Source organism: Coregonus clupeaformis, chromosome 17 (genome assembly GCF_020615455.1).
Source record: "Coregonus clupeaformis isolate EN_2021a chromosome 17, ASM2061545v1, whole genome shotgun sequence".
NCBI lineage: Eukaryota > Metazoa > Chordata > Actinopteri > Salmoniformes > Salmonidae > Coregonus > Coregonus clupeaformis.
The window spans coordinates 15384000-15411265 of record NC_059208.1 but is presented as its reverse complement, the minus strand read 5'-3'; the positions used below and the strand labels follow the sequence as shown (position 1 = coordinate 15411265).

General features: G+C 45.6%; 2 protein-coding genes across 4 annotated transcripts in view; one reads left to right on the top strand and one right to left on the bottom strand.

The window, feature by feature from the left end:
* Nucleotides 1-88: 88 nt before the first annotated feature.
* On the top strand, nt 89-20078 carry LOC121585956 (ribonucleases P/MRP protein subunit POP1). Of its 2 annotated transcripts, XM_041902319.2 has the most exons (15): nt 89-166; nt 482-753; nt 971-1146; nt 1395-1655; nt 3868-3955; nt 4458-4666; nt 5741-6051; nt 6282-6375; nt 8147-8255; nt 12206-12325; nt 12956-13077; nt 15502-15690; nt 16005-16159; nt 16580-16762; nt 18628-20078. In XM_041902319.2, the coding sequence occupies exons 2-15, from the start codon at nt 492-494 to the stop codon at nt 19361-19363; spliced, it is 3015 nt and encodes a 1004-aa protein (XP_041758253.2). In that variant the 5' UTR covers nt 89-166; nt 482-491; the 3' UTR covers nt 19364-20078. The 2 variants fall into 2 exon arrangements, with proteins under 2 accessions (XP_041758253.2, XP_041758254.2); XM_041902320.2 differs by lacking the exons at nt 89-166; nt 482-753; nt 971-1146; nt 1395-1655 and adding an exon at nt 1735-2267 and having other exon boundaries at nt 18628-20077.
* A 4872-nt stretch (nt 20079-24950) lies between these two features.
* LOC121585955 (NIPA-like protein 2) overlaps nt 24951-27266 on the bottom strand; it is a 48327-nt gene continuing 46011 nt past the window's right edge. For both annotated transcript variants that reach the window (XM_041902317.2, XM_041902318.2), the window contains one exon: nt 24951-25154. In XM_041902317.2, the coding sequence (XP_041758251.2) occupies nt 25048-25154 (107 nt within the window). In that variant the 3' untranslated portion in view covers nt 24951-25047. The remainder of the gene's footprint in view (nt 25155-27266) is intronic.

The window sequence follows — 27266 nt, the reverse complement described above, 5'->3', positions numbered from 1 at the left end:
ATTTTCTTGACGTGAGCAAGTATATCTACTATATACTACATTTCCCATTATCACAATTTAACCGGAACAAGATATACGTCATATTTATGCGGAAGAGATGTAGACAGAAATGTGAGCGTACAGCGTGGTTTTGAAATATGACTGCTCCTGTATTCAGGATTTGAAAGTGAATATATGTTCTGTTATCTTTACAAATATATTGTGGTGTGATGGAAGTGGATAACTTTATAACTCGTTAGCGTAGCCTGTTTGTGGCATGCAAAGTAGTCGCTAATTTAGCTAGCTAGCTATTTTGCTGAGGGCAGATTGAATGGCATGTCTTTCATAGCTTTGCTGACAATAACATGCTAACAGTGACTGTGGGCATGCAATTCACTCTTAAATGGTAGCTAGTAGCCTACTCCCAGGATAGGATCATTTTGACAGTACCATAAGCCTTGTTATCAGTTAGTGATATCATGTTATTGTTTATTTTCTGCAGAGCTATCAAAATGTCTACAGCCAAACACAGGATGCGCGATAAGAAGATGAGGAACCAGCCGATCAACGTCACCTATTCCTCCCCGGGCCAGGGCAGCTCACACTGGAGGAACGGAGGGGACACCCCTACAGGTCAAGGCCATGATCTGTCTCCACATCCAAGGGGCCAGGGGTCCTCTCACTCAGGCCATTCCCAGGGAGGGGGCTGGGTCCGGGGCCACCAGAGAGGAGGACAGGGGGGCTACCCACAGGACCTGCCCAAACACATCACTGGTAAGAACACCTTCCTGCACAAGGTTGGCAATGTCTTGATGGTTTTTAAACTGATACAGGTTCTTACTGATCACTTTTGCGTTTCAATGTTGAACCAGCTGCAAATCAACAGCATATCCAATGGCATTTAGAACGCGCAAATAATGGCTGTTGCTCCAACACATTGAATCCCAGCCAGCCTTTGTGATGTGCTGTGCCTGCACTCCTCTCTCCTCAGCCTCAGCGTTTGCCAAGGCCCGGGCAGCGGAGGTGAACGCCATGTTGAAGGCCGTCACCAAGACAACAGGCAGCTCCCATGTGTTTGGAGCTCTTCCTAAACACATGAGGAGGAGGGCCATGAGCCATGACACCAAGAGGCTGCCCTGCAGGCTGAGAGACACGGCCAACAACATGGTGGGTTTGTCTAAGTAACACACACGCTCACAGTCACACACGGTCACACTCAGTCACACACACAGTCATACACACAGTCACAGTGAAACACAGCCTCTCTCTGTTGACTTTATAGCCTGGTGTCCCAGATCTGTGTTCTGTTATTGTCATGTCCATACATGGAGGAATGACTAGTCTCATCTAGAGCCACACTAGTCACATTACACACCAGCAGTGGAAATATTCTGGATGTTTGGTCTGTCATTCAGTTGGAGAAGAGTCAGAAGGCTGGTCAGAAGGTGAAGAAGGAACAGTCCAAGAGGAAGAGCCGTAAAGCCCGGCGTCGCCACGGCAACATGCTTCTGGAGTTCAACCGGCGCCAGCGGAAGAACCTGTGGCTGGAGACGCACATCTGGCACGCCAAGCGCTTCCACATGGTCAAGAGATGGGGCTACTGTCTGGGAGACAGGCCAACCTACAAGTGTTACAGAGCCTGCTGCAGAGCCATGAGCTCCCACTGTCTACTGCAGGTTAGTGTTAGAGCCTGCTGCAGAGCCATGAGCTCCCACTGTCTACTGCAGGTTAGTGTTAGAGCCTGCTGCAGAGCCATGAGCTCCCACTGTCTACTGCAGGTTAGCGTTAGAGCCTGCTGCAGAGCCATGAGCTCCCACTGTCTACTGCAGGTTAGTGTTAGAGCCTGCTGCAGAGCCATGAGCTCCCACTGTCTACTGCAGGTTAGTGTTAGAGCCTGCTGCAGAGCCATGAGCTCCCACTGTCTACTGCAGGTTAGTGTTAGAGCCTGCTGCAGAGCCATGAGCTCCCACTGTCTACTGCAGGTTAGTGTTAGAGCCTGCTGCAGAGCCATGAGCTCCCACTGTCTACTGCAGGTTAGTGTTAGAGCCTGCTGCAGAGCCATGAGCTCCCACTGTCTACTGCAGGTTAGTGTTAGAGCCTGCTGCAGAGCCATGAGCTCCCACTGTCTACTGCAGGTTAGTGTTAGAGCCTGCTGCAGAGCCATGAGCTCCCACTGTCTACTGCAGGTTAGTGTTAGAGCCTGCTGCAGAGCCATGAGCTCCCACTGTCTACTGCAGGTTAGTGTTAGAGCCTGCTGCAGAGCCATGAGCTCCCACTGTCTACTGCAGGTTAGTGTTAGAGCCTGCTGCAGAGCCATGAGCTCCACCTGTCTACTGCAGGTTAGTGTCTTTACCCACTGAACCTGTTTAGGCTGGATATCTGTAAAGCACTTTGGGACAACTAATATAAAATACATTTGATTGATTGACTGATTTATAAGGCCCAGTTCAAAGTACTGCTGAATAAGGTTATGAGTTCACCAGTCCTGGGATAACTATAGTTTTAAATATGCATTGTAAAAACATTTCTGGGGGATTATTTGAATACAGATCCCCCAAAAAGATGACTTTTTCTAAACTATTTGAATACAGATCTCAGAAAGCAAATACTTTTTACAAATACTTCCTGACCTATGTATTATAGAAACAACTTTTCTGAAACTATTGGATTGGCTGCCTTCAACTAATGGAAAGGCTGTATCTGGATTTTTTTATTATTATTATTTATTTCACCTTTATTTAACCAGGTAAGCCAGTTGAGAACAAGTTCTCATTTACAACTGCGACCTGGCCAAGATAAAGCATAGTAGTGCGATAAAAACAACAACACAGAGTTACATATGGGGTAAAAAAACATAAAGTCAAAAAAATACAACAGAAAATATATATACAGTGTGTGCAAATGTAGCAAGTTATGGAGGTAAGGCAATAAATAGGCTATAGTGCATGTTGGATTGGCATGTTGGATTGGCTGCCTTCAACTAATGGCTAGGCTGTATCTGGAACGGCATGTTGCAGATAGAAATAAAATGAATAGAGCACTCCGTTTCATATACTATTCCAATCTGTCTGAACATTCTGTACATTTCCATTCTCCTGAACAGACCCCAGGTGTAGATAATCAAGAAAAACCAATTATATATTTTGTACAAGTAAGTATAAATAGGGAGGGGGGTTTGTCTGTTTCCTTTTGCGAGGGTGGAGACTTCGCTAGACTGGAAAAATCTCAATTTCTAACACATATGAACACAGAAGTTATTCACATAGATTTTAAAATCTAAATTTAATTAATTTTTAAATTCAGGCTGTAACAACAAAATGTGGAAAAAGTCAATGGGTGTGAATACTTTCTGAAGGCACTGTAGGTGGATATACTCAACTAATGGCCTGGGACATGACTTGTGATAAGACAAATGTTTAGGCCTGAAAACGTCTGATGTCATTTTCAGGCATTTAGCTAGATCTAGGCAACAGTCAGGGACATGGACTCATCTTAACATTCAAAGTACAACACTTTGGAGTTTCAAAACGCAGAGGAAATACAGGTATAAAAGAAAACGGTAACACTTGACTTCAAGTTAAATAATTTAATAATAATATGCCATTTAGCAGACGCTTTTATCCAAAGCGACTTAGTCATGCGTGCATAGTTCTTCTAAATAGGTTTACTTTGTGATTACTAAAATAGTAGTCTCTGTAGCTCAAAGTATATAATAAATGACAACTGTTTTCTACCCAGGTGTTCACACGGTACGAACATGAGCGACAACCGCTTTAAATGTTTGCTGTGTGATCAGATATGAATACAGCAGTTGCCAACTAGTAAAATCAGATTTCGAAGTGTTGGTATGTATCCCAAAGTGAATCCTCTGTATCCCCCTCTACCCAGGACATGTCCTACTACTGCTGTGTGGAGTTACAGGGACCAGAGGAACAGCTGTTAGCTACCCTCTCTAAGCTGACCAGCAAGGAAGCTGGTGAGTACTGCTTTCCTGTTCGCTCCTCACAAACAAACCACAGTGTCAATCATGCTGCGTTTAGATGGTACGAGGCAGACAGCAAACCGGATGTCATTGTTTTTCAATGAGAGCACAACGGTAAAGACCGGTGAATGCCATCAGCCGCCACGGTAGAAGGGACTTGCCACCAGAGTTAAAATATTTCAACTTTTGCCATCTGCATTAGTGTTGTTTTATACCGGATGTTGATTTGCGCTGTTTAGTGAAATCACCATAGCAACACATACCGTCGAGCTGGTTTGCTTTTGCCGTCACCTTGTTTCTTGCTCTCTTGTACCGCTATGCCGACTGGTATGACGTTTTTTGCGTCCCTCGTCTAAACGCAGCATCAGTCTCGAGAAATATACAAGTATTTCAGTATAAAGTTTGAAAATGATTGGTTCTTCAAGTCAGGTGGTCTAGCAAATATGTGACCCCTGCTTTACGGTATTATTGATGATGACATCTGTTGTAACCACAGGGCCTACGTTTGCAGCAGCCATGTGTGTGTCCGGCAGGAGACAGGGCAGTGTGGTGGTTTACAGGGCAGAACAATACCCTCTCCAGCCCCTGGGGCCTGTAACGTTCCTCTGGAGACCCAGAACACAGGGGCGGGGCCAGGACGACCAGGGCTCCCAGGGATCAACACACAGACAGCTGTGGATCTGGGCGCACCCCACCATGAAACCGGTCAGAGGAACTAAAATGCAGAATCAATCAGTATTAGAAGTATTGAGCAACCATTCAACTATTAATTGATGGTGTAATGTCTTTATCGTTGTCTATAAGCTGGTGCAATCAGATGTCCCCTTTGGGATCAGTACAGTACCATCAATCAGATGTCCCCTTTGGGATCAGTAAAGTACCATCAATCAGATGTCCCCTTTGGGATCAGTACAGTACCATCAATCAGATGTCCCCTTTGGGATCAGTAAAGTACCATCAATCAGATGTCCCCTTTGGGATCAGTACAGTACCATCAATCAGATGTCCCCTTTGGGATCAGTACATTACCATCAATCAGATGTCCCCTTTGGGATCAGTACATTACCATCAATCAGATGTCCCCTTTGGGATCAGTAAAGTACTATCAATCAGATGTTCCCTTTGGGATCAGTAAAGTACCATCAATCAGATGTCCCCTTTGGGATCAGTACAGTACCATCAATCAGATGTCCCCTTTGGGATCAGTACAGTACCATCAATCAGATGTCCCCTTTGGGATCAGTACAGTACCATCAATCAGATGTCCCCTTTGGGATCAGTACAGTACCATCAATCAGATGTCCCCTTTGGGATCAGTACAGTGCCATCAATCAGATGTCCCCTTTGGGATCAGTACAGTACCATCAATCAGATGTCCCCTTTGGGATCAGTACAGTACCATCAATCAGATGTCCCCTTTGGGATCAGTAAAGTACCATCAATCAAATGTCCCCTTTGGGATCAGTAAAGTACCATCAATCAGATGTCCCCTTTGGGATCAGTACAGTACCATCAATCAGATGTCCCCTTTGGGATCAGTACAGTACCATCAATCAGATGTCCCCTTTGGGATCAGTACAGTACCATCAATCAGATGTCCCCTTTGGGATCAGTACAGTACCATCAATCAGATGTCCCCTTTGGGATCAGTACAGTACCATCTTATACTGTAAAGTGACAGGGTAATACTATTCATAGTCAGTAGGCCTGGCGCTGTAGTGCTTTCATTATTCATACTTAAAGTAACTGCTGTGTAATGACTGTTGTAACCGTTTTCAGGACCTCCTCCCAGAGCTGCAGGCTGTCTGTCAGTGTTCTGAGGCTGTACTTCCACCTGCTCCAGTGGAGCTCCCTGTCCCACAGCCAGCCCTGGCGCCCACCTCTACCCCAGCCCCTACCCCCACTCTGGCCCATGGTCCTGGGGCTTGTCCTGAGGCTGAGCAGGCCTCTGGTTCTGGTTCTAAGAGGAAGTGGTCCTCGGGGGAGCGTGAGGCTGCAGGGCCAGCAGCCAAGAAGCTCCTGGGGAACAGCACCACGTCTGCTACCACACCTGTCACCTGGAGGTCCTGCACCACTGGCATAGTCATCAGGTTGGTTCAAACCTTACTGCTTTCAGAGGCTCTTGAAGCTCTACGCACATGTACGTGTTAGCTGTGTCTGGAGGTTGGCACCTTGATGGTGTGAAGACTTCCTGAATGTTAATACATCAGGTTTGATTTAGTCATATATTTTATTGTTTTCTGTCAATTTATAAACCCTCCCTTTATTCTCAACCGTGTGTACTTCATGGATGTTGTTGTTGTTTACTGTTGTTTTGCAGTGATCTCACCATGGAGATGGTGCGCTATCGTCTGATTGGACCTCTATCACATTCCGTTCTGACTGAAACCTTGGCGCCTGCCACACACTGTGATGTAAGAACCTGGGATGATTTATCTAGAGACCAGCTAATATCCTGTAACCTGGGATGATTTATCTAGAGACCAGCTAATATCCTGTAACCTGGGATGATTTATCTAGAGACCAGCTAATATCCTGTAACCTGGGATGATTTATCTAGAGACCAGCTAATATCCTGTAACCTGGGATGATTTATCTAGAGACCAGCTAATATCCTGTAACCTGGGATGATTTATCTAGAGACCAGCTAATATCCTGTAACCTGGGATGATTTATCTAGAGACCAGCTAATATCCTGTAACCTGGGATGATTTATCTAGAGGCCAGCTAATATCCTGTAACCTGGGATGATTTATCTAGAGACCAGCTAATATCCTGTAACCTGGGATGATTTATCTAGAGACCAGCTAATATCCTGTATCCTGGGATGATTTATCTAGAGACCAGCTAATATCCTGTAACCTGGGATGATTTATCTAGAGACCAGCTAATATCCTGTAACCTGGGATGATTTATCTAGAGACCAGCTAATATCCTGTAACCTGGGATGATTTATCTAGAGGCCAGCTAATATCCTGTAACCTGGGATGATTTATCTAGAGACCAGCTAATATCCTGTAACCTGGGATGATTTATCTAGAGACCAGCTAATATCCTGTAACCTGGGATGATTTATCTAGAGGCCAGCTAATATCCTGTAACCTGGGATGATTTATCTAGAGACCAGCTAATATCCTGTAACCTGGGATGATTTATCTAGAGGCCAGCTAATATCCTGTAACCTGGGATGATTTATCTAGAGGCCAGCTAATATCCTGTAACCTGGGATGATTTATCTAGAGACCAGCTAATATCCTGTATCCTGGGATGATTTATCTAGAGACCATCTAATATCCTGTAACCTGGGATGATTTATCTAGAGACCAGCTAATATCCTGTAACCTGGGATGATTTATCTAGAGACCAGCTAATATCCTGTAACCTGGGATGATTTATCTAGAGGCCAGCTAATATCCTGTAACCTGGGATGATTTATCTAGAGACCAGCTAATATCCTGTAACCTGGGATGATTTATCTAGAGGCCAGCTAATATCCTGTAACCTGGGATGATTTATCTAGAGACCAGCTAATATCCTGTAACCTGGGATGATTTATCTAGAGACCAGCTAATATCCTGTAACCTGGGATGATTTATCTAGAGACCAGCTAATATCCTGTAACCTGGGATGATTTATCTAGAGACCAGCTAATATCCTGTAACCTGGGATGATTTATCTAGAGGCCAGCTAATATCCTGTAACCTGGGATGATTTATCTAGAGACCAGCTAATATCCTGTAACCTGGGATGATTTATCTAGAGACCAGCTAATATCCTGTAACCTGGGATGATTTATCTAGAGACCAGCTAATATCCTGTAACCTGGGATGATTTATCTAGAGACCAGCTAATATCCTGTAACCTGGGATGATTTATCTAGAGACCAGCTAATATCCTGTAACCTGGGATGATTTATCTAGAGACCAGCTAATATCCTGTAACCTGGGATGATTTATCTAGAGACCAGCTAATATCCTGTAACCTGGGATGATTTATCTAGAGACCAGCTAATATCCTGTAACCTGGGATGATTTATCTAGAGACCAGCTAATATCCTGTATCCTGGGATGATTTATCTAGAGACCAGCTAATATCCTGTAACCTGGGATGATTTATCTAGAGACCATCTAATATCCTGTATGTTCCAGTGTAAGGCGTTAGTCAGGTGTTCTGTCTTTATTTCAGGCTGCTAGTAAAGCCGGACCGTCTCCCTTCTGGTGGTCAGATCACTGCAGAGACGACTGTAACATGACTCTTCATCGACAACAAGCTGGTGTCTTCAACATCCTCAAAGGTGGGTTACTTACAGCTACATTCCTCATTCATTACATCAATTCATTAGATTACAGTCCCCCTGTAGCTCAGTTGATAGAGCATGGCGCTTGCAACGCCAGGGTTGTGGGTTCGATTCCCACGGGGGGGGGCAGTTTGAAAAATGTATGCACTCACTAACTGTAAGTCGCTCTGGAAAAGAGCATCTGCTAAATTACTAAAATGTAATTACAAACATTGTAACATTTTGTGGTCCTCTGTAGCTCAATTGGTAGAGCATGGTGCTTGTAATGCCAGGGTAGTGGGTTCGATCCCCGGGACCACCCATACGTAAAAATGTATGCACACATGACTGTAAGTCGCTTTGGATAAAAGCGTCTGCTAAATGGCTTATTATTATTATTATAGATCAGGGCTCTCCAATCCTGTTCCTGGAGAGCTACCCTGCTGTAGGTTTTTGTTTCAACCCCAGTTGTAACTAACCTGATTCAGCTTATCAACCAGCTAATTATTAGAATCGTGCGCTAGATTAGGGTTGGAGTTAAAACCTACAGGAGGGTATCTCTCCAGGAACAGGGTTGGAGTTAAAACCTACAGGAGGGTATCTCTCTAGGAACAGGGTTGGAGTTAAAACCTACAGGAAGGTATCTCTCTAGGAACAGGGTTGGAGTTAAAACCTACAGGAAGGTATCTCTCCAGGAACAGGGTTGGAGTTAAAACCTACAGGAAGGTATCTCTCTAGGAACAGGGTTGGAGTTAAAACATACAGGAAGGTATCTCTCCAGGAACAGGGTTGGAGTTAAAACCTACAGGAAGGTATCTCTCCAGGAACAGGGTTGGAGTTAAAACATACAGGAAGGTATCTCTTCAGGAACAGGGTTGGAGTTAAAACCTACAGGAAGGTATCTCTCTAGGAACAGGGTTGGAGTTAAAACCTCCAGGAAGGTATCTCTCTAGGAACAGGGTTGGAGTTAAAACATACAGGAAGGTATCTCTCTAGGAACAGGGTTGGAGTTAAAACATACAGGAAGGTATCTCTCCAGGAACAGGGTTGGAGTTAAAACATACAGGAAGGTATCTCTCTAGGAACAGGGTTGGAGAGCCCTGGATTAGATCAACTTTATTATCATGTCATGTTGTGTATCAACATTCAGAGTAGTTGTTATTGTATACTTTGTGTATTTAAACCAAATATATACAGTACCAGTCAAAGGTTTGGACACACCTACTCATTCCAAGGTTTTTCTTTGTTTTTACTATTTTCTACATTGTAGAATAATAGTGAAGACCTCAAAACTATGAAATAACACATATGGAATCATGTAGTAACCAAAGAAGTGTTAAACAAATCAAAATATATTTTATATTTGAGATTCTTCAAAGTAGCCACCCTTTGCCTAATGACAGCTTTGCACACGCTTGGCATTCTCTCAACCAGCTTCATGAGGTAGTCACCTGGAATAATATAGACGTATACGCTGATTCGGTGAGTGGGTTTATAAGGAAGTGTATAGGAGATGTCGTACCCACTGTGACTATTAAAACCTACCCTAACCAGAAACCGTGGATAGATGGCAGCATTCGCGAAAAACTGAAAGCACGAACCACCGCATTTAACCATGGCAAGGTGACTGGGAATATGGCAGAATACAAACAGTGTAGCTACTCACTCCGCAAGGCAATCAAACAGGCAAAACATCAATATAGACACAAAGTGGAGTCGCAATTCAACGGCTCAGACAGGAGACGTATATGGCAGGGTTTACAGACAATCAGACTACAATAAGAAAACCAGCCACGTCGCGGACACCGACGTCTTGCTGCAAGACGTGTTAACCCTCGCAAGGCTGAATGCCCAGACAGCATTCCTAGCCACGTCCTCAGAGCATGCGCAGACCAGCTGGCTGGTGTGTTTACGGACATATTCAATCTCTCCCTATCTCAGTCTGCCGTCCCCACATGCTTCAAGATGGCCACCATTGTTCCTGTACCCAAGAAAGCAAAGGTAACTGAACTAAATGACTATCGACCCGTAGAACTCACTTCAGTCATCATGAAGTGCTTTGAGAGACTAGTCAAGGATCATATCACCTCTACCTTACCTGTCACCCTAGATTCACTTCAATTTGCTTACCCCGCCCCAATAGGTCCACAGACGATGCAATCGCCATCACGCTGCACACTGCCCTATCCCATCTGGACAAGAGGAATACCTATGTAAGAATGCTGTTCATTGACTATAGATCAGCATTCAACACCATAGTACCCTCCAAGCTCATCATTAAGCTCGAGGCCCTGGGTGTCAACCCCGCCCTGTGCAACTGGGTCCTGGACTTCCTGACGGGCCGCCCCCAGGTGGTGAAGGTAGGAAACAACACCTCAACTTCGCTGATCCTCAACACTGGGGCCCCACAAGGATGTGTGCTCAGCCCCCTCCTGTACTCCCTGTTCAACCATGACTGCATGGCCACGCACGCCTCCAACTCAATCATCAAGTTTGCAGCGACACAACAGTGGTAGGTCTGATTACCAACAATGACGAGACCGCCTACAGGGAGGAGGTGAGGGCCCTGGGAGAGTGATGCCAGGAAAATAACATCTCACTCAATGTCAACAAAACAAAGGAGCTGATCGTGGACTTCAGGAAACAGCAGAGGGTGCACCCCCCTATCCACATCGACGGGACCGCAGTGGAGAAGGTGGAAAGTTTTATGTTCCTCGGCGTACACATCACTGACAAACTGAAATGATCCACCCACACAGACAGTGTGGTGAAGAAGGCACAACAGAGCCTCTTCAACCTCAGGAGGCTGAAGAAATTTGGCCTGTCACCTAAAACCCTCACAAACTTTTACAGATGCACAATTGAGAGCATCCTGTCGGGCTGTATCACCGCCTGGTACGGCAACTGCACCGCCCACAACCGCAGGGCTCTCCAGAGGGTGGTGCGGTCTGCCCAACGCATCACCGGGGGAAACTACCTGCCATCCAGGACACCTACAGCACCCGATGTCACAGGAAGGCCAAAAAGATAATCAAGGACAACTACCACCCGAGCCACTGCCTGTTCACCCCGCTATCATTCAGAAGGCGAGGTCAGAACAGGTGCATCAAAGCTGGGACCGAGAGAATGAAAAACAGCTTCTATCTCAAGGCCATCAGACTGTTAAATAGCCATCAACTAGCACAATAGCCTATTGAAATCACTGGCCACTTTAAGAAATGGAACACTAGTCACTTTAATAATGCCACTTTAATGTTTACATATCTTGCATTACCAATCTCATATGTGTATATACTGTATTCTATAGTATCTTAATAATGTTAACATATCTTGCATTACCCATCTCGTATGTACATACTGTATTCTATACTATCTATTGCATCTTAGGCTATATCGCTCTGATAATGACATTGCTCATCCGTATATTTATGTATTCTTATTCCATTCCTTTACTTAGATTTGTGTGTATTAGATATTTGTTGTGGAACTGTTAGATATTACTTGCTAGATATTGCTGCACTGTCGGAACTAGAAGCACAAGCATTTCGCTACACTCGCAATAACATCTGCTAACCATGTTTGTTTAACACTTTTTTGGTTACTACATGATTCCATATGTGTTATTTCATAGTTTTGATGTCTTCACTACTATTCTACAATGTAGACAATAGTACAAATAAAGGAAAAACCCTTGAATGAGTAGGTGTGTCCAAACTTTTGACTGGTACTGTGTATATATATATATATATCTCCTTTATTTGATCATGGAGTCATACTGAGACCAGGGTCTCTTTATGCAGATGAGCCCTAAATGACAAAAATAAATAGAAAATGCAAAGCAGAAACTAAAACACGGTCATAGGAAACACACATTCATCCGTAATAAGGTCCTCAATCAGTTTTCTGAATGGCCCTAGAGGCACCAAAGCGTAACTCATGTCTGTGCCTGTCTGTCTCCTCCCCCTCAGGTGTGTACTCCACAGCAGAGGTCCCAGCCGGCTCAGTTCTGGGTCTGACGGTGGATGACCCCAGATTGACCTTACCAAACAAGAGAAGCATGGCCGTGTCCGACATCAGGAAGGAACAAGGTAACCTCTGAGCCAGCAGACAGGGTGGGGGTGGTTCAGACAGGTCGGATATAGTTGACATTACATTATTATACTCCTTTAGGGTGATTTATACCTGGGCCATGCTCAGAACACACAAATAGGAGTGAAACTGTGAGGTAGCCCTACTACCTAATATCCAATAAGAACGCATGCAAGAAAATGTAGTACATTGTGCCCTGCTGAACAGGACCCTGTGTTTGTGAATGTGATAGTCCTGGGAATAGGTCCTGAGGCTATGTGGGTAGGGAGGTTCTGTGGGTACTTCTCTGGTCTTCTGGTCCTGTCTGAGGCTGGTTGTGGTACTTCTCTGGTCCTGTGCTCCTGGGGAGCCTCTGCTCGTCCATGCAGATGTCCCAGGTTCGAATCCTGGCAGGACCCTGTGCTCAGACCACACCCTCAGAGGGTCACACACACTTCCTTATTTACCTTTTTAGTACCTGGCTGGGTGTTGCATCACACACTTCTTCTTCCTGATTTAGTGGATATAGGTCTATAGAGCTACTAGGTGAAGCCATAGATGTTGCCAGCTAGTTGGGTGCTTCCTCCGGTCTACACACTCTCCTGAGTACCTGGTCATACGGGAGTATGCCCTCTGTCATGTTGTTTCAGGAGAGAACGAGGAGAGGAGGAGGGAACTGATGTTAAAGGGGATCCCTGAACACCTCAGCCAGAGTTCCCTGTGGGACCGGTCTGTCCGCGACAATGTCACACACAACAAGATGACAGACCAGGTACTGAACCATAGCATCATGTCTGTCAATATATCATTACTAAATGTGTGTCCCCCAGGAGACTACCCAGGAAGAAGAGTCCAATCTTTTTTCCTCTGTCATGTTTGATTGTTCTCCAAGAATCCACCCTGCTGTTTAATTGAATTTTTGACTGCATCTGTAGCTAGGTTTCCATCCAATTGGCGACAGATTTTCATGTGAATATTCTAAAATCCGCATAAAACAATATGCGCATTGTCCCACCAGAGATTTCCATCACATTGACTTGTTGCAGATAAAAATACCTTCTGTTGTTAAATTCCCATGTACCGAATAAACAATACAAGTTAGATGGGCTTCCATCGCATTTTCAACTTTTTGTCACAGAAACTGTTAAGCTATATAGCCAATGTTCCCTGTCAGGTTCTGGACCATGTTCTATAGCCAATGTTCCCTGTCAGGTTCTGGACCATGTTCTATAGACAACAGTTCCCTGACAGGTTCTGGACCATGTTCTATAGACAACAGGTTCTGGACCATGTTCTATAGACAACAGTTCCCTGACAGGTTCTGGACCATGTTCTATAGACAACAGGTTCTGGAGCATGTTCTATAGCCAATGTTCCCTGTCAGGTTCTGGACCATGTTCTATAGACAACAGTTCCCTGACAGGTTCTGGACCATATTCTATAGACAACAGGTTCTGGAGCATGTTCTATAGACAACAGTTCCCTGACAGGTTCTGGAGCATGTTCTATAGACAACAGTTCCCTGACAGGTTCTGGACCATGTTCTATAGACAACAGGTTCTGGAGCATGTTCTATAGACAACAGTTCCCTGACAGGTTCTGGAGCATGTTCTATAGACAACAGTTCCCTGACAGGTTCTGGACCATGTTCTATAGACAACAGGTTCTGGAGCATGTTCTATAGACAACAGTTCACTGACAGGTTCTGTAGCATGTTCTATAGACAACAGTTCCCTGACAGGTTCTGGACCATGTTCTATAGACAACAGTTCCCTGACAGGTTCTGGACCATGTTCTATAGACAACAGGTTCTGGAGCATGTTCTATAGACAACAGTTCACTGACAGGTTCTGGAGCATGTTCTATAGACAACAGTTCCCTGACAGGTTCTGGAGCATGTTCTATAGACAACAGTTCCCTGACAGGTTCTGGACCATGTTCTATAGACAACAGGTTCTGGAGCATGTTCTATAGACAACAGTTCACTGACAGGTTCTGTAGCATGTTCTATAGACAACAGTTCACTGACAGGTTCTGGAGCATGTTCTATAGACAACAGGTTCTGGAGCATGTTCTATAGACAACAGTTCACTGACAGGTTCTGGAGCATGTTCTATAGACAACAGTTCACTGACAGCTTCTGGACCATGTTCTATAGACAACAGGTTCTGGACCATGTTCTATAGACAACAGTTCACTGACAGTGGACAGGGTAGGTTATATGGTGAAATATGGAAAAGAGCGATATTTTTATTTGGTAATTGGCAGCCAAGCGTTGATCATCATGTCACCAGCATTCAAATAAAACCCTCTATTTATTGGAAATGTACATGAAGCTCATAACCATCCATCACCACCATGAAGCTCATCACCCTCCATCACCACCATGAAGCTCATCACCCTCCATCACCACCATGAAGCTCATCACCCTCCATCACCACCATGAAGCTCATCACCCTCCATCACCACCATGAAGCTCATCACCCTCCTTCACCACCATGAAGCTCATCACCCTCCATCACCACCATGAAGCTCATCACCCTCCATCACCACCATGAAGCTCAGCAGAACTTATTTCATCTGCCTATAAACTCTTAATGCTTCTCCACGTGGTAGTGGTAGTACAACGTAACATATCATGGCCTGACTCCAAGTTTACTTTGCATAATACATTTTACCAACACAAAAAGATCAGGCCATGTCTAAGGAAACATTTTCTGTTGACATTTGTGAAATTGTAGCGACACTGTGTTTCTATCACAGCTGTGGTGATTTATTATCATACGGTCACAGCTGTGGTGATTTATTATCATACGGTCACACCTGTGGTGATTTATTATCATACGGTCACAGCTGTGGTGATTTATTATCATACGGTCACAGCTGTGGTGATTTATTATCATACGGTCACAGCTGTGGTGATTTATTATCATACGGTCACACCTGTGGTGATTTATTATCATACGGTCACAGCTGTGGTGATTTATTATCATACGGTCACACCTGTGGTGATTTATTATCATACGATCACAGCTGTGGTGATTTATTATCATACGGTCACACCTGTGGTGATTTATTATCATACGGTCACACCTGTGGTGATTTATTATCATACGGTCACACCTGTGACTTGCATAAAAACTTTGGATGGAAACGTGGTTTGTGTCTCCCATATCATTCCTCTCTCTGTCTGCAGGAACTAAACAGACTGCGTAATGATGTTCTGGTCCCAGGCTCCAGACTACCCACCCCCCTGCAGGGTAGAGTACCCGTCCTACTGGTGCAGCAGTCTGGGAAGAGCCAGGGCACAGAGATGGGGTCCTGGGGGATGGGCTGGGACCTGCTGCTACCCAAGGCCTGGGGCATGGCCTTCTGGGTACCTCTGGTATGGACTACACACTGATGTTGCAGCTTAAATGGTACCTTATTCCCTATATAGTGCACTACTTTAGACCAGGACCCAATGGTACCTTATTTCCTATATAGTGCACTACTTTAGACCAGGACCCAATGGTACCTTATTTCCTATATAGTGCACTACTTTAGACCAGGACCCAATGCTACCTAATTTCCTATATAGTGCACTACTTACAATGTGGATATAGTGCTTTTTGAGGACCCCCTCCTTTATGTAGACAAATTACTAATCACTACAAACATGTCTATTCAACCCCCTCCACCTCCTCTCCTCTCCTTCAGGTTTATAGAGGAGTACGAATCGGAGGGCTGAGGATGAGTCTGAAACACACCCAGAATAAAGGAGAGCCTCACTTTCCCCACGACTACCCAGACTGCCCTGCAGGAGCACGCTTCCAGGAAGAGCAGGAGGCTGAGCTGCTGGCCAAGTTCAGGAGGTGAGGAGGGGATACCAACCTGATGTAACTCCAGGTGTATTGAGGAGGGGGTTGGTATCACCTGATGTAACTCCAGGTGTATTGAGGAGGGGGTTGGTATCACCTGATGTAACTCCAGGTGTATTGAGGGAAAAACTCAATGTTCGATAAAGAAAGTCCAACTCACTGGTATTCTGGATGTTCCATAATATATGTAATGGCCCTCAAACCAACATTAATAAAGGATCTGTAATAACACTGTTATTGAGATTCAAGTCAGATTACTGGTGAGAGTTTAATATAAACTATCCTTTGTGTTTGATATTGAGCTAATTTCCAGTGGAGGCTAGACTGTGTTATGGATTATTGTTATTTAAACGGCTGGGCTGCCCCTCGTGCCCTGAAACAGTTTGACTAGAGCATGACCCCTGACCTCTGTAGGCGCCCACCAGCCAAACGGACCAATTACATCAAACACGGCTGCCTTGCTCCGTTCCGTTGTCCCTGGCAACAGCTGGCCGAGGAGTGGGAGTTGATTGTGAAGGAGGGAGGAGGAGGAGAGGAGGCTGTCGCACCGATGGAACAGGAAGTGACACCACCCCAGAGTAACTTCACAGTCTTGAGGTAGATGCCACTTATGGATGATGCTGTATATGTAAGGGTTAAACACTGAGCTCTGGACATCATCTGTAAATAATGGACCATGTGGTAGGGCCGCTTGGTGCAGTGATTTAGAACGTTATGAGGCATCTATTGTTGGAACTACTTCAGAGGTGTCCAATATCTTCTCAACTGTCCGTATATCTGAAGTTAATGCACACTCTAGAATGCCCTTCTACCCAATCAGAATCGAGTATTCAACAAAACAGACGTGTGCAACTATGGGACAAAACAGACGGGGTTGGCTTAGATTGTTGACATGTAAACTATTTTTAGTCTCCAATGTTTATTGAAAACATAAATACATTTGCAGAATGAGGACTTGTTGTCTCTCAAATCCATCGTTACAGTTGTTGTTGGTTAGCTATCTAGCGAATGTTTGCCATATTAGCATAGACATGACATCAGTCAAAACACCTCTAAACAAGACATGGTATCAAGAACAAGATAACTAGCTGAAATGAGTCACTTACGATTCCCCACAAGGCAGCTTCTTGTCATAGCTAGCAACAATCTGACCATCCAGAATCATTACAACACACGGCCTTCTGCCCCATTTGAAGTGTGCACTTATTTTTCATTTTTCGTGACGTTGTCAGCTAACCTGTCTATAAGACACATCTTAACTAGCTTATAGTATCCTGCTTAGCCCATGTTTTCACATCACAAACGACATGTTTTGTAAGGGAAAGTTCCTAAATCCAATGTCCTCCTCATATTCTGTTAGGGCTCTATTCAATCCGTGTCGTTGGAGTTCATCTTTACAGCGTGATTGACATTTTAAAGGCAACGTTCCCGCTTTAGCAGAGACTGCATTCACGGTAAACGCTGCATACGTCGGCTCAATAGGACATCATCTTTACATTTCTATAGCGGAATCTGTAGCGCTTCAGCTTTACAGATTGACTAGAGCCCTGAATCTCAGTATTAAAGTGTGTTTCATTACATCTACTATTAGTTTCATCCTCTCCTCTGCATAACTAATAGTATTAATTCATAATGTTTGAATAATTGCTTTTCACCTTTATAAAGACCCCTATTTTTGTTTTAATAATGACTTTACCTTTTTTCCCCAAAGTGTAGCGTAGTGTTTGACAGCTCTGATGCATAACCCCTCCCCAGCCTATCTTTCATGATGAGAACATCCAGACCCAAATTACTGCCATACATCAGAGATTGTCCTCGTAAAATCAGCAGCTTAGAGTAATGGCTGACTTCATGAGCTCAAATGTTATTAGATTTTACTGCGTTTTGGCTGCATCCATTTTGTGGCGCTGGAAATCACTGGGCGGTTAAAAAAACAACAACATTTCATATCTTTAAGACCACTTTGGTGGTTCACTGAGGGTACAAAGTGGCTTTCCTAGAAGTAGTGGCCGTATTATATAAACGCTGAGCTGTGATTGGGTGTTCTCCTGAGTGGCGCAGTGGTCTAAGGCACTGCATAGCTGTGCCACTAGAGATCCTGGTACGAATCCAGGCTCTGTCGTAGCCGGCCACGACCGGGAGACCCATGGGGCGGCGCACAATTGGCCCAGCGTCGTCCAGATTAGGGGAGGGAATGGCCGGCAGGGATGTAGCTCAGTTGGTAGAGCATGGCGTTTGCAACGCCAGGGTTGTGGGTTCGATTCCCACGGGGGGGCAGTATGAAAAATAACAAAATAATGTATGCACTCACTAACTGTAAGTCGCTCTGGATAAGAGCATCTGCTAAATGACTAAAATGTAAATGTAATGTGTTCCACAATATAAACGCGGAGCCATGATTGGTTGTTTGTGTTCCGCAGTATGAACACTGATCCCTGATTGTTTGTCTCTCTGTTCTACAGGAACAGGAAGTCTCTAAGGCAGCTGTCAGCTTGGTGTCGCCCCACTTCCTCTAAATGTCAGAGGGCACGTAACCTGGGCTCAACGCCACCACTCAACCGTAACGTTGCAGCATCTCTCCTCTCGGCCCACGGTGGAGGCAGCCTGGTGTGGACCCGTCTCTCCCTCCTCACCAAGGGCCAACCGGAGCAGCACGCTCTGGTGTGTGTCCCCACCGCAGATGACCTCCAGCTGGTTGGGAAGGAGCCGGGCTGCACCGGCCCCCAGGAGCCTCTCCACACTGACCACTTCAAGAGCCGTGTCAAACGCCTACGCAAGAAGGACCACAACAAACCTGGAGCATCTTCCTCCGCCAAGCCTGAAAACAAGCAGTCTGACCCTGCCTCCACCTCAGCCCCTAGTGTCAACCCTGGTCCTGAGCCTAGTTCCTCTTCCAGCCTCACTCTGGGTCCAGACATCACCACCCCCTCTTCCTCCTGTACCTCAGCCCTGACCCTGGGTCTCTGGCCGGAGCCCCTGCCCAGCGTCACCTCCCACTGCTCCAGGGTGACTCTGGGCTGGGTGACCCAGGGGGACTTCTCCCTGTCGGCTGGCTGTGGGGAGGCTCTGGGGTTCCTCAGCCTCACTGGCCTCCTACACACCCTGCTCAGACAGCCTGACAGCCAGAGAGGATTGGTGCTGCTACGGAACCCTGGATCAATGCAGTACCGCTTTGCTAAGATCAACATAGAGGTCTGAGGAGTACTGCAAGTTCAACCCCACATCGCTACAGTCCCGCTTCGCTTAGACCCAGCTGTGTAAAGCCACAGACTTTGTTCTGAGAAAAACATTGTGCCTTGTGTGAGTCCCTTCACCTCACCCCTATTAGGGGGACTAGATATAAAATGTATGGTAAGCATGGCATGCACACAGAACATTACACATATTGAATGCCACATTATGCATTGTTTGAGTGGAATAACTTTTGCTTGATAATAATTCCCCATAGGTTTTCTGGGAGTTTTCATTTGAGTTGACAGTTATTTTAAGTTCAATATTGGTTCCACCTAAGGGACTGCCTTTAGATCGTCACTGGGACTGGGTGTGTAGAGAAGTCATCAATCATTCTTTGGTTTGCCTCAATTCCTTTGTTGGATTTGAGAGCTCTAGTTTAAATGGTTAACAATAAAATCCCTCTACTCCAATCTGAGTTATCTAAAGCCTATTCCCTGTCAGACACTGAGTTACTGTACAGTGTAGCCTAGCCTGCACAGCGATAGCTACTGTTTACTGCACATGGTAGCAGTAAGTGACACGTGCCAGAACCCGCCCCTTATTTTGAAAGCGAAGAGCTGATTTGCTACAATTTGTTTTTCTAGTTTTTTTCCCCCAGTAAATATTCAAGCATAATTCAGATTCATTACATAGGCCTGAATTAAATATATTTTATGTACGATGTCCTGAAAGGCATCTACCAAGTAAAATGTATTATTATAATTGTCAATATACACTACACAGTTTATTAGGTACACCACCCCGTTCATGAAAATGGTTCGCTCCTGTAGACAGTGAGTCACGTGGCCGTGGCTTGCTATATAAAGCAGGCAGACAGGCATTCAGTTACTGTTCAACTGAACGTTAGAATGGGCAAAACGAGTGTCCTAAGCGACTTTGAGTGTGGTGTGATCGTTGGCCAGATGGCCTCCTAGGCTTTTCACGCATGACAGTGTCTAGGGTTTACAGAGAATGGTGCGACAAACAAAAAACATCCAGTCAGCTGCAGTCCTGTGGGTAAAAACAGCTCGTTGATGAGAGGTCAAATGAGAATGGCAACAATGGTGCAAGCTAACATGCGTGCTACAAACAGGCAAATAACGGCACAGTACAACAGTGGTGTGCAGAACGGCATCTCGGAACACACAACTCGTCGGTTCTGGTCACAGATGGGCTATTGCAGCAGACGACCACACTGGGTTCAGTGGGCACGCCATCACCAACACTGGACAACTGAGGAGTGGAAAAACATTGCCTGGTCCGACGAATCACGGTTCCTGTTGAGTCATGTTGATGACAGTCAGGATTTGGCGTCAGCAGCATGAGTCCATGGACCCATCCTGCCTGGTGTCAACAGTACAGGCTGGTGGTGTAATGGTGTGGGGAATGTTTTCCTGGCACATGTTAGGTCCCTTGATACCAATTAAGCAACGCGTCCATGCCCTGAGAATTCAGTTCTGAAGGCCCGACCCTTTCGTTTTCCAACCCCCTCCCTACTATGAATTCCATCTGATGGTGTATGCTTGACTTGGACTAAAATATAGGTTCTGGTGCTGTTTATATTTAGGTGGAGGAACTCTGCAATACTGTTGAGATAATGTTCTAGAAGAGGTGCAGGAACTCTACAATACAGTTGAGATAATGTTCTAGAAGAGGTGCAGGAACTCTGCAATATTGTTGATATAATGTTCTAAAAGAGGTGCAGGAACTCTGCAATACAGTTGAGATAATATTCTAGAAGAGGTGCAGGAACTCTGCAATATTGTTGAGATAATATTCTAGAAGAGGTGCAGGAACTCAAACAGAATACAATTTGAGGTGTAAGTACTCGGCTCCGGTGAGCTCCTGCCCAAGTCAAGTATTGTGCTCAGGTAAAAAGACAATGTCCCGTTTGGAACACTCAATCTGATTGGGTGGGTGGGCCTGGCCGTGCCTACGCCCCAGAGGTACGAGCTCCGCAAATCCGTTAGGGATACAAAAAGATAACAGACTCGCGTCGCATGTGGCAAGGGTTACAGACTACAAAGGCATATCCAGCAGTACGGTGCCCACCGAAGCCTCTCTCCCAGACGAGCTTAACACATTCTATGCTCGCTCCGAAGGCAGACAATACTGAGCCATTCAGGAAGACTCGCTGTTCTGGATGACCAGGTGCTTTTGCTCTCCGAGGCTGACTTGAGGAAAACTCACAAAGCCGCCGGCCAAGATGGCATCCCTGGCCGCGTCCTCGGTGTGTGCTGACCAGCTGGCGGGCGTCTTCTCTGACATCTTCAACCCGTCCCAGGCTGTAGTCCCCTCCTGCTTTAAAGAGAACACCATTGTCCCAAGGTGACATGCTGAAATGACTATCGCCCCGTCGTGCTTACCTCGGTCATCATGAAGTGCTCTGAGAGGCTGGTCATGGCTCCACATCAAGACCAGCACGCCAGGCACACAGGACCTACTCCAATACCGCTCCAACAAATCCACAGATGATGCCATGTCCATCGCACAGGAGGTTGGTGGCACCTTAATTGGGGAGGACAGGCTCGTGGTAATGGCTGGAGCGGAATAGAGAAACACAGAGAATGCTGTTCATTGACTTCAACATTCAACACTATTGTTCCCTCCAAGCTGGACACCACCCTCTGCAACTGGATCCTGGACTTCCTGACGGGCAGACCACAGGCTGTGAGGATTAGCAACAACACCTCAACACAGGTGTGTCCTCAGTCATCTGCTGTACTCTGTTGACCCACGACTGCATGGCTTTGCACGACACCAACTCCATCATCAAGTTTGCTGACGACATCAAGGTTCTAGGCCTGATAATCAACTACAACGAGTCAGCCTATAGGGAGGAGGTAAGTGAACTGGGTCATGACGACAACCTCTCCCTCAACGTCAGCAAAACAAAGTATTTGACATCAGGAAGCAGAGAGAACATGCCCCGATCCACATCAACAGGACTGCAATAGTCACAAGTTTTAAAGTTCCTTGGCGTCCACATCACCAAGGAGTTGACATGGACCAACAACACCACCAATCTTGTCAAGAGGGCACAACAGTCTCTACTTCCAAAGGCGGCTGGTACCCTCCAAATACTACCGCTGCACCATCGAGAGCTTCCTGAACGGTTGCATCACGGCCTGGTACGGTACTTTCTCCATCCACGACCGTAAGGCCTTCCCAGCGGGTGGTGAAGGCGGCCCAGTACATCACTGGGACCGTAAACCCACCCATCCAGGACATCTTCTCAAAACGTTGCCTGAGGAAGGCATGCAGCATCATCAAGGAGCCCACACACAAGCTGTTCTCTCCCTTACCGTTGAGCAGACCGTATCGGAACATAAGGTCTGACACAAACAGGCTCAGACAGTTTCTATCTGCCATCAGACTGCTGAACACTACTGGACTGACCACCTGCTCTGATTCTCTGCACCTTAGTACACATGCACACATACACTGTGTACAAAACATTAGGAACATGTGAGCTTTCCATGACAGACTGACCAGGTGAAAGTTATGATCCCTTATTGATGTCACCTGTTAAATCCACTTCAATCAGTGTAGATGAAGGGGAGGAGACGGGTTAAAGAAGGATTTATAAGCCTTGAGACATGGATTATGTATGTGTGCCATTCAGAGGGTCAATGGGCAAGACAAAATATTTAAGTGCCTTTGATTGGGGTATGGTTGTAGGTGCCAGGTGCACCTGTTTGAGTGTGTCAAGAACTGCAACACTGCTGGGTTTTTCATGCTCAACAGTTTCCCGTGTGTATCAATAATCGTCCACCACTCAAAGGACATTCAGCCAACTTCACACAACTGTGGGAAGCATTGTAGTCAACATGGGCCAGCATCCCTGTGGAACACTTTCGACACCTTGTAGAGTCCATGCCCCGAAGAATTGAGGGTAAAAGGGGGTACAACCCAACTCATGTTTTACACACTGTGTACATTCCTGCTACATTCACGTCATTTAGCAGAGCGACTTACAGTAATGAGTACATACTTTGCCGTACTGGTCACCCGTTGGAATCGAACCCACAACCCTGGCAAGACGAGCGCCATGCTCTACCAACTGAGACACACAGGACCATCACTATTACACAAACAGCACAACTGCTGGTACCAGACTCTTAATTATACTGCTCAGTTTATACACTGCCCCCCCCTCCATCCTCAAAACACGTGTAAATATTGGACCCCTTCTGTATTATGCTAACATGTTTCCTTATGTTCCTATTCGAATCTTGTATTATGTTGTTGCATTGTCAAGTAACCATTTCAGTGGACGATGCATACCATGCATATCCCGCACATACGACTAATAAAACGTAACTAAATCTTACATCGAGTAATAATGAATTAATAATTATCAAGATAAATTGTCTAACTACATCGGCAGAACATATTTACCTTTTAAAAGTCTTCATAAAATATATTAAAATGAGAAATTAATTGTATCTTAAAACGATTAAGGTAAAATATCATTTTTGGGGGTTAAAATAAGCAAAATGTTCTGCTAATTTATCTAGATAAGAAAACTCAAGTTCATTATCACTCAATATATGATTGAAAATAGATGTAAGATGACCATATTTTGCAGTCTTTCCGTCTGGAGATGTAGGCTGATCCATACCAGTCACTCTTACATGCCACTGCTCTTGGAAATGCAATTCACAAAATGACGTTTTGATTTAAAAGAAAAAAGGGTGAAGCGCTAGTTGTTAAAATGTGTTAGTGTAGTCTTGAGGCCATCCTTCCAAATCTCATCTTGTTGAGCGAAGCCTGGGCACCTGAGACTATTAGCTTAGCAAACAAATATCCAACTTCTGAATGACCGATGCTGTTCTGTCTGACGTTTGAAACGCCTAACATTTACCAAGACGTCTACGGGCCTGGATGCCCTCATGTAGTTAAACAGTCATTCCTGTTACGACCAGTGGAGGACGCTGGTGCACGTGCTTTGCCGGCCAGAGTTTCTAGGGACCTCGTGAAACACTCTAAATATCACATTACAGTTTATTAACAAATCAATGATAGAAACCATATTAAAGTGTCTCAGTAGAAATGAGATCTAACAAAGTTGCTTTAATGTTAACAGAGAATATCAGGTGGCTCCTAAGACAGCCTCATATAGCCACCTCCTTGAGAATGAAATAATAAAGTTGTTTACTTGGTGCCTGTAGTGCATTTGGGTTGGATCCTGAGATGGCTCTTCAGTATCTGTAGCACCAGAGTTAAATTCCCTGATAATTGCACAATTCTGGTAACTTTCCCAAGATGTCCAGGTTTTCCAGAAATCCTGCTTCGGGCAAGATTCCTGGAATCAGGAGCGAATTAGCAGGAATTCCTATTGTCCTCTAACTAGGATTTCTGGAAAATCTGGGAATTTTGCAACCGTAGTCATAACCCTGCTGGAAATACAGTAACCCTGCCTGTACATCAGTCATTCAGTCTGGCAACCCAGGAGAGAGGTGTGTAGTGTTGACACATGTAGTCTCGGTACACAGACAGACAGGTCCAGGTAAAACACACAGGTAGTCTCGGTACACAGACAGACAGGTCCAGGTAAAACACACAGGTAGTCTCGGTACACAGACAGACAGGTCCAGGTAAAACACACAGGTAGTCTCGGTACACAGACAGACAGGTCCAGGTAAAACACACAGGTGTGGCTGATATTACGAGTCGTCCTGTGGGCCAGGTTTGTTACACATGAGTTTAGCTGCCAGAGATCCGTATGTGTTACTGTTAGCCTCCGGCTGGACCTTATCTTTAGATTTTCTCCCTGTAGCAGAGACAAGAGACAACACATATAGATCATTAGAGAGGTGGGTCTGCTGCTGGGATAATGCACATTCACCATGTTATTCTGCTGCTGGGATAATGCACATTCACCATGTTAACAGAGAGCTAACCTCACCCACTGGCTATTGAGGGAGGAGGGATGGCTGAACAGGTTTACTGTAGAGGAACACATTAAGCACCTCCTGGCTATTGAGGGATGGCTGAACAGGTTTACTGTAGAGGAACACATTAAGCACCTCCTGGCTATTGAGGGAAGGGATGGCTGAACAGGTTTACTGTAGAGGAACACATTAAGCACCTCCTGGCTATTGAGGGAGGAGGGATGGCTGAACAGGTTTACTGTAGAGGAAGACATTAAGCACCTCCTGGCTATTGAGGGATGGCTGAACAGGTTTACTGTAGAGGAACACATTAAGCTCCTCCTGGCTATTGAGGGAGGAGGGATGGCTGAACAGGTTTACTGTAGAGGAACACATTAAGCTCCTCCTGGCTATTGAGGGAGGAGGGATGGCTGAACAGGTTTACTGTAGAGGAAGACATTAAGCTCCTCCTGGCTATTGAGGGAGGAGGGATGGCTGAACAGGTTTACTGTAGAGGAACACATTAAGCTCCTCCTGGCTATTGAGGGAGGAGGGATGGCTGAACAGGTTTACTGTAGAGGAACACATTAAGCTCCTCCTGGCTATTGAGGGAGGAGGGATGGCTGAACAGGTTTACTGTAGAGGAACACATTAAGCTCCTCCTGGCTATTGAGGGAGGAGGGATGGCTGAACAGGTTTACTGTAGAGGAACACATTAAGCACCTCCTGGCTATTGAGGGAGGAGGGATGGCTGAACAGGTTTACTGTAGAGGAAGACATTAAGCACCTCCTGGCTATTTGGAGGACCGTGAGGGATGGCTGAACAGGTTTACTGTAGAGGAACACATTAAGCACCTCCTGGCTATTGAGGGATGGCTGAACAGGTTTACTGTAGAGGAAGACATTAAGCACCTCCTGGCTATTGAGGGAGGAGGGATGGCTGAACAGGTTTACTGTAGAGGAACACATTAAGCACCTCCTGGCTATTGAGGGATGGCTGAACAGGTTTACTGTAGAGGAACACATTAAGCACCTCCTGGCTATTGAGGGATGGCTGAACAGGTTTACTGTAGAGGAACACATTAAGCACCTCCTGGCTATTGAGGGATGGCTGAACAGGTTTACTGTAGAGGAACACATTAAGCACCTCCTGGCTATTGAGGGAGGAGGGATGGCTGAACAGGTTTACTGTAGAGGAACACATTAAGCACCTCCTGGCTATTGAGGGAGGAGGGATGGCTGAACAGGTTTACTGTAGAGGAACACATTAAGCACCTCCTGGCTATTGAGGAGGAATGGCTGAACAGGTTTACTGTAGAGGAACACATTAAGCACCTCCTGGCTATTGAGGGAGGAGGGATGGCTGAACAGGTTTACTGTAGAGGAACACATTAAGCTCCTCCTGGCTATTGAGGGATGGCTGAACAGGTTTACTGTAGAGGAACACATTAAGCACCTCCTGGCTATTGAGGGAGGAGGGATGGCTGAACAGGTTTACTGTAGAGGAACACATTAAGCACCTCCTGGCTATTGAGGGAGGAGGGATGGCTGAACAGGTTTACTGTAGAGGAAGACATTAAGCTCCTCCTGGCTATTGAGGGAGGATGGCTGAACAGGTTTACTGTAGAGGAACACATTAAGCTCCTCCTGGCTATTGAGGGAGGAGGGATGGCTGAACAGGTTTACTGTAGAGGAACACATTAAGCACCTCCTGGCTATTGAGGGATGGCTGAACAGGTTTACTGTAGAGGAACACATTAAGCACCTCCTGGCTATTGAGGGAGGAGGGATGGCTGAACAGGTTTACTGTAGAGGAAGACATTAAGCACCTCCTGGCTATTGAGGGAGGAGGGATGGCTGAACAGGTTTACTGTAGAGGAAGACATTAAGCACCTCCTGGCTATTGAGGGAGGAGGGATGGCTGAACAGGTTTACTGTAGAGGAACACATTAAGCTCCTCCTGGCTATTGAGGGAGGAGGGATGGCTGAACAGGTTTACTGTAGAGGAACAC